Source organism: Morone saxatilis, unplaced genomic scaffold (genome assembly GCF_004916995.1).
Source record: "Morone saxatilis isolate NCDOM2014 unplaced genomic scaffold, NCSU_SB_2.0 Contig23, whole genome shotgun sequence".
Classification (NCBI taxonomy): domain Eukaryota; kingdom Metazoa; phylum Chordata; class Actinopteri; family Moronidae; genus Morone; species Morone saxatilis.
Genome location: NW_023339796.1, coordinates 4,179,402 through 4,187,806, shown reverse-complemented (window position 1 = coordinate 4,187,806; position 8,405 = coordinate 4,179,402). Strand labels below are relative to the sequence as shown.

Below are 8,405 nucleotides of genomic sequence, written 5' to 3'. Positions count from 1 at the left end.
ATCGATCTTCTCATCAAACTCTCTGCAACAAAAGGAAATAATCATATTTCTCAAAATGACAAACCATTCCTTTAATGAACTAATCATGAGGCAACGCTACCTTTTAAGTACTCAAAGATGGAGGATGATGCGGCGACCAGCATTGCAAGACATTTCTGCAATGAAGGCAAAAAATATATATTCAGCCAAAAAAGAGGATGACAAAGTATTAATATTACAGCGTATTTCATCGTGATTTGTTACCTCTTCACAGGATGTGTCTGCTGGATCCCCGCTCTAATTAGCTAACGTATTCGACTCGTAAAATTTTGACCTCTTTATATCAATTACAGGCCACCTTAAGGTGTGCCAGAGTGCTGTCGGTGTTGCTGCAATTCCTTGGTCACCAACACAGGTCAATAAAAGTCATAGATTATATAAATTACTTAACACCACTTTCATTATTGGCTGGAGCTGTGTTAATCAGGGGCATTAGCCTGTGTAGGGAGTACTTTGAAAGTCTGCAGACTCTTAATGGCTCTGAAAAACCTGCCGATATAGGGAAAATGCTGTATGTGATGATATACGATGGAAATGATGGTTTTTGCAGCATCGAGGAAAAGTGACATGAACGTTAGGTTAATAATTATGGTTAATATGAGGAATAAGATTACGTCTTATTCATTATAAGAATTAGCCGAAAGGAGGTTGTAAATATAACGTGAGAGATGAGTCATCATACGTATATTTCTGCACCTCCGTACCTAAAATATAAATCTTCTCGCTCTCTGTCTATTTCTTCCCTCTTGACACCCACTTTGTCACCCTCCCCCTTCCCTTTCTCACACATTCTCCTTCTTTTCTTCGCAAGGGGTGATCTGGACCATCTGGAGGATGAAACGTGGACGCCATGTGTCAATAATGTCAACGGCTTTATCTCTGCCTTCCTCTTCTCCATCGAGACAGAGACCACCATTGGCTACGGCCACCGCGTCATCACCGACCAGTGTCCAGTGGGCACCATGCTGCTGCTGCTGCAAGCTATACTGGGCTCGATGGTCAATGCCTTCATGGTGAGCACCAGGGGTGACTCAGGAATGGGGAAATCATATTAAGAAATCAATGGTAGTCTATAAATGATCATATTCAGGAAAATATGTTATTCCCCTTCCTGATTTTACACAATATTTAGATTTTGAGTCTATTAAACTTGACATTTATTATTATCAATTTTACAAAGGAAATTCTAACTCAAATGCTTCAATATTTAGTTATAAAATCTAAAATTACAGGACATAATCATATAGGGTGATTTGTGCAGACTTATTTACACATTTATAATTAATTATAATAATGATGAAACCATAATATAGGAAACATAAAACCTGTCTTTGCCATACTTACACTGATTTATTGCTGATCTTGGTGAGGACTTATCTAATACTCACTGTATGTCAGTAGTGTTTGTATGTCTGGGTCTAACACATAGCAACTGTGTACATAACCCCTGCTACATGAGGAGGTCAGGTAAAAGAAAAAGTATAAAAAATTGGCTTTCAGATTAATAAAATGTTCAAATGATCTAATTCTGTTTGTCACAGGCATTCAAGTAAGCTAAAACAAATAGAAACGTGTAAATACTGTTTGACCTGAGTCAGTCTGATTAGAAGGAAGCCTCCTGTCAGTTCAGCTGAATGAAATCAAAAAATACACATATTACAACGTGGACAAAATGACACTAATTCCGAGCAGATGGTATGCCTCCTGGAAAAGAATATTTACTTTGAAAGTGCTGATGAAGCTCGGTTTTTCCCACAAAGTAAGCACTCTTTTGATGAGGACAAATCCACACTGCGACGTCCAAGCAGAATCATGTTTATGCATGACTGCGAGCTGGAAACATGCCATATTAGCAACCGATGGAAACGTGGGCTGTTTCACTATGCATATTAGAAAATGATTGAGTCTGAGGTTAATTCAAGTGTCACTGCTGTTTTTTAAATGTTGAAAACTGGAAATAGTAAGCTCTATTGAAAAAAATGAGACAAATGAGAAACGAGATTTCTTTATATTCAGCACCCACAGTGAATGTTTGCAGCTGTACAGTCTGCATTAATTATGAAAAGCAAGATAAGTTATGAATTTTTCAATAATCCTACTTCCAGTTATTGCACATGTCTGAGCATTTTGTACCTGCTCTGTCTGTCTTTGAGTTTAGAGCACAGTCTGTGTCTCTCTCTTCAGGTTGGCTGTATGTTTGTGAAGATCTCGCAGCCCAACAAACGGGCAGAGACTCTGGTGTTCTCCAAACACGCTGTCATCTCTTTGAGAGACGACAAGCTCTGTCTTATGTTCAGGGTGGGCGACCTTCGGAGCTCCCACATCGTAGGGGCCAACATGAGGGCCAAGCTCATCAAGTCTAAACAGACTCAGGAGGGTAAGACTACCAGATAAGACAAACTACCTCTGGAGCTTGTATAATTACTGCTTCTTCCACTATGACAACTACAATACTTCTACTACTTCCTAATTATACAGACTCTTGTGTCTTTAAATTAGTTGATTTTTAAGTGTACTTTCACTTTTTTCATTATAAAATTAATTATTTTCTGTCAATTGTGTATTTGATTGCTTTAAGATAATCAAGAATGATAGTGTAGCCTATGGTTATGCTGGCAATCTGTGCAAAAGCATACTTATAAAGAAAAGCTAAACTAAACTCTTCCCTTTTCCTCACCCTGTGTTTTATCGTCTGTTTCAGGTGAGTTCATCCCGCTTGACCAGACAGACATCAGTGTGGGCTTCGAGACAGGGGACGATCGTCTCTTCCTGGTCTCGCCGCTGGTGATCTCCCACGAGATTGACACACATTCGCCCTTCTGGGACATGTCACAGTCCCAGCTGGAGAAGGAGGACTTTGAGATTGTGGTCATCTTGGAAGGAATGGTGGAGGCAACCGGTGAGGAATGGGTTAAATATAATAATGTATGAAGCAATGAGAAAGCAAACACCAAAATGATTACCCGGTAAATCATTTCCCCTAGTGCTAACCATGCTAACAGCTGACTAGTATTATTTAAATATAAACATTGTGAGAACTTTAGGGGCAGTCAAGTAAACTGGCAAGCAATGTTAAAGGTTATACAATGAAGTCTGGCAGTTTTGTGCACAAGGCAGGTAAAATAATCACAAAATACAACAACAGAATAACAGGAATGCATTTCAGTGTTTGCATATGAAATGAGTGGGCGATTGAAAAACCAGTTGCTGCTAAGACTCACTGTGCAGTGAATGAATACACGGTTACTCACTGGAAATAGTGACAAAAATAAATGTAGCAATATTGAGCTGATGATAATTACATATTAAATGTATTAAGGTTCTGGCTATATAAATAATACTATTGATTTTATATGATTGGTTGTAGGTGATTTTGTTGTTGGACTGCATGGGTAATAATACGTTGCAATATAATTTGAATGTAAAGGTGTAATGGCCTGTGTGTTGTAAATGCATGTTTGGCTACCACAACAAGAATTGCACATTAGGAAATTAATCTTGTAGATGCATACAACTGTCTCATATTACAGTAAGACCATCACTGTTTTACAGAAAGCAGACCCTGTCCAAAACTGTCCATTAGAAAATGAAATTTACCTTCCAGGATGTCTGAGTTTAGATGTACAATTATTTATCTGAGAGCTCTCCATCTCTTCTCGGTCTTTCAGGAAAGCTTTTAGAGGCTTATGATGTTGTCATTGCAGTAGGAATATACATATATTTAGATACAAGTATATAAGTGAATGCGTTATATAACAGGGAACAGAACTGGACAGTAATCGCTGGAGTGAAGTGATGTTTTTGTGTTCTTATAGTTTATGTTTTCATCACTTAACTGTTGACTAAAGGAGCAGTCTTTTACTGGGAGAAGATTAAATGGGTTTTACATCATATGCAACAAGGTGTCTTAGCAGTGCATAACCGTATCCATCCCCACATCAGCCAGTGTGTGTCAGTGAACGCTCATCTGCCCTTAAGCAAGGCACTGGCGCGTTATGGACTAACTCACTGTTAGTCACACTTGATAAATGGCTAAAATGCTAAACAAATTCATTTCTGCAGCTCAAAACACACTCCAGACTCAGGCTTAAGAGCTCTGAATTTACAGTATATTGAATGGGGAAAATCATTCAAACCAGCTGGGCAACATGGAGAAACTACATACTTAAAAGCAGAGTTTAACACCTATGTTATGTTTATGGTTTTTATTTAATGTTGGCGGCATTGACTTGTACTTGTCTTACTGTCTGAAAAACGACCAAATCCAAACAGAGTTTAGACGGGTCCGTGTTTGGTTTATCCCCTTCTCATATTGCCTTATGTCAAACTCATTCTTAGAGGATAATATACTCAGCTGTTCCCTTTCTGTTTGGCAGGAATTCAGTGTATCAGAGCTATTCATGATGCGTCTCCATGAGGTAAAGGTGGCCTCTCTGCCTACTCCAAATATTGATTCCCTTAGTCAGAGTGCTGTGGAGAGTAACAAAGCAGTAGCCGACACTCATAACTTGGCTGCAGAGAATAAAGAGTAATTAAATTGTTGCACAGACAATCCTAGTTGTTTCCTGTGATGTATCGCGAGCAAAGTTTGCAAGAATTGATGTGCTCATCAGTATGCTTGTGTTTGTGTGTGCAGGGATGACGTGCCAGGCAAGGAGCTCCTATCTAACGGAGGAGGTGTTGTGGGGTCACCGGTTTAGCCCGATGATGTTAATGGCAGAGGGCTTCTTCGACATCGACTACGGAGCCTTTCATCACACGTTTGAGGTAACGTCTGTGGGCGCTGGGGTGATAAAGGCAGACTACAGGCTAATATCGAGGTGTTTGATTTGGTAACCTGGTTGAGCTATCCTATAAAACAGGGGTCCAACTATGTACTATGTACAAAACACTTGTTTGCTGTTATTAGAACAGCTACTGGCAATATGTGACAGGAGTGTACCTTATATTTCTGGGTCAGACTACTGAATTTTCTCATTTCTGTCTATAGGAGGACAGACATACAGTAGGCATCATGTGGCATTATGTTCAGATATCAGCAGTGTTGTCACAATGGTGTTGAGCAGCAGAAAATGCTTCAACTTCAAACATTATCATAAATATCTTTGGTGTCATTTTATGAGAAGAGGCAAACCTAGCAGCTCTTCCACTGACAGCAGATAAGAATTTAACTGCAAGTTGACTTTAAGTACGGAAAACTGGAACAACTCTTGCTGTTCTCCCTATTCCTGTCTCCACCTACATGTATAACCAGCAGCTGAATTCTCACACTTGTTCTCTTGGGGTTGTTGAAAGGCATGCTGGGAAATGCTGGAACTCTTAACTTAAGTATTTTTTTCATGTTTATTTTAGTAGGGACAACTACACAGCATGGACCAATGCCACACACCAAAGCTATTTTATAACCTATGCCGGAGCACAGACAGTAATACAATGAGCGTCTGATCACTCATGACTGTGTGTTTGACCTCTCTTTAAAACTGTCAGTATCCCAGTTATGTTCCATTTTGACTTCTGTCACTAAGATGCACTTGTTGAGTGAAGCTGGCAGGTTTTACAAAACATAGCCTTACAATTTTCTAGGACTTGTAGAAACAGACGCAGCTGGTGGAGGAAAAAAAGGTGTACTTACAGCAGTTAAAGGAATGGTTTTGGGAAATATATGCATTCACTTTCTTGCTGAGGCATGGGTGAGATGCCACTCTCATATTTGTCTATTTGCTTAGCTTAGTGTAAAGACTGGAAACAGGGGCAAACAGAGGCAAACAGGGGCTCTGTCAAAAGGTAACAAAATCCACAAACCAGCAACTCTAAAGCTCACCAGTTAACTCATTTTTTTAATCCGTGCAAAAACCAAAGAGTAACACAATGTGGGGTTTGACGCAGGGTTACGTGCCGGACCATTTCATGGCTGTGATTTAAGGCCCCTGCTCCCGTAACCCTTAACGTGTCCCCACACCCTACCTGCAGTGGCTCCCAGCCCCAAAGATTCACAACCACTGAACTAACGAGACACAACAAGGTAATTCGTGAGCTTTAGAGGTGCTGGTAGGCAGATTTTCTACCTTTAGACAGAGCAGGGCTAGCTGTTCCCCTCTGTTTCCAGTCTTTGTGCTAAGCTAAGCTAACTGACTGCTGGGCGTAGCTTCATATTTACTGTAAATTTCACTCTCAGCAGCAAAGCAATTGAGCGCATTTCCCAAAATGTGGAACTATTTCTTTAACTAAAATGTAACTCTGAAAATGGGGCTAATCTTCATCATGTTTTCCCATCCCCCAAGGTGGACACGCCCTCCTGCTCCGCACGAGAGCTCTCATTGGCTGCAGCCAGACTCGACGCTCACCTCTACTGGTCCATCTCCAGCAGGCTGGATGAAGAACCCACCCTGACCAACCAGGCGGCCAAGCAGCTGGACAGCGGCTCGGCCAACAGCAAAGGAGGGGAGACAACCTTCATCGTCGGAGAGATGACCGACATCCAGGAGCAAACAGGACTGGGCGAGCTGAACGGCTGCGTCGCCACCGATCAATCGGAATCGGAAGCCTAGAACAGAGAATGTTTACAAAGACCTTCAGTAAATCACCACCACACCACAATAAGTGTTTAGCAGATCCTTTTCTTTTAAGGCAAATAAGTAGTTTCACAAGGCTCAGTTCTACAGTATACGCCATATCTTGTGTTACCATATGAAGGAGTTTATTTGTTGATATTTACGTCTTTTATTTCTATGTTGATCTTTGTTAAAAGTGTACTGTATGTGTGATATCTCTTTTTCAATCTGTTGTGTTAGCTCCAATCACCCTTGCCTATATCTACATTTAAATGACAATACTATGCTTTTGGTGGGGTCAACAATAATATATCCTGTGGACCGAGGCAGAATTATTTTAAAACAGATAGAGGTCATTTGTCTTGCTGGGTAGAAAGGTGACAAGTCAGTTGTTTGTGCACATTGTGGGATTGTTCACATTTAAAATACGTACAGTGCATAGACGCTTTATTTTCACCTGCGCATGAATATCACTAGATGGTATTGAGGTATAGACTGAAATTGTAGTAACCTCAAATTTATTTAGATGGAAAGATTGTTCTAGGATTTATTGTGTATCAATCAGGTGTTACCAGGGTGGGAAAGTAACATCCGGCCCACATCCGCTGGTATATTTGCTAGAAACTTAATTTGGTAACAAACTTAAAATTGTTTAGAAAATCTATTTGGCTGACAATTGGACAACAAAGCTGGTTTCCTGCCCTGGGTTTAAATCATTTTTTCTAACTTTTTATAATAAGGGTACAAATCATATATTTAAGTAATGCTTCAATAATTCACGACTCATGATTTAATGCAGGATGTTTTATGAATTCCTGTTGCTCAACATTAACAAAGGATAAAGTCACAATGACTTGATGTGATTAGTTCACAGTTAATTGATCATCAGTTAAGGAATGTTAATTTGGTCGAGTTAGCCGGATTTTAGTTAACTTTTTTTCAGAGGAAGAAATTCCTGAAAGTCTTACAGTACATAGAGGAATATGCGGTTATTTAAAAAAAAAAAAAAAGCATTTTTATTCAACTCAAATGCAGCTGACTTGATTGCATATCAATTAATTAACATTCCCCCAACTGATGACCTGTTAAGTGTGATTTGGTGTTTTGTTAAAGGTGAGCAACAGGAATTTGTGATACACAATGCATTAATTCATACAGTAAAGCATCATGACGCATTCATTGGTTAAAGGTTACATATGAGATTCAGAACAATAATATAGGAGCAACCGACTATTTGCTATGTAAAGATAAAGTGGAGCAGTTTTAATCTACGTTGATGAATTAAGGATTTCAGACCGAAGCAGAGTTGGTCATTGTTGGACCAGTGGAAAGAGTACTGTTCTGGTGAGTTTTATTTAGTTTCTATCTATTCTGTTATGGTCTTACAATAATATGCGAGGTAAATTACCATTTTTGTCTCTGGAGTTTGGTGGCCAGCGATATGACGGCTGTTTCTGGTTCAACAGAGACTGTAGAAAGGCTAACAAAGTCACTTTTGTTGAGTTTTGTTTGTTTCTGTTCCATTGTTTTGGTCTGAGATTCTTACAGGTACAATACATAACCTTGAAGCATTACATAAGTATATGATTTGTACCCTAACTATAAAGAAGGCACAGAGGATTATGTTTCACCAGGCTGAAAACTGAAGTGTTTTGCTGCCCTGTCTGGTTAAACGTTTTCAGTTTAAAGCCTGTTAAACCTCTGACCGCACTCAGGATCACTGCTGGGTGTGGTCAGAAATGTACTCTGTTGCACCTGTTACCACGCCCTGACAGTGATGTCACCGGGTCCTGAAGTACATTTGTACATCACTGC

General features: G+C 39.7%; 1 protein-coding gene across 1 annotated transcript in view; it reads left to right on the top strand.

The window, feature by feature from the left end:
• The window catches only part of kcnj9 (potassium inwardly rectifying channel subfamily J member 9), an 11,905-nt gene extending 4,305 nt beyond the window's left edge, over window positions 1-7,600 (top strand). The window contains exons 4-8 of the mRNA XM_035670608.1: window positions 851-1,052; window positions 2,224-2,416; window positions 2,741-2,938; window positions 4,676-4,806; window positions 6,321-7,600. Coding sequence (XP_035526501.1) covers window positions 851-1,052; window positions 2,224-2,416; window positions 2,741-2,938; window positions 4,676-4,806; window positions 6,321-6,587 — 991 coding nt within the window. The 3' untranslated portion in view covers window positions 6,588-7,600. The remainder of the gene's footprint in view (window positions 1-850; window positions 1,053-2,223; window positions 2,417-2,740; window positions 2,939-4,675; window positions 4,807-6,320) is intronic.
• The last annotated feature ends 805 nt before the right edge of the window (window positions 7,601-8,405 follow it).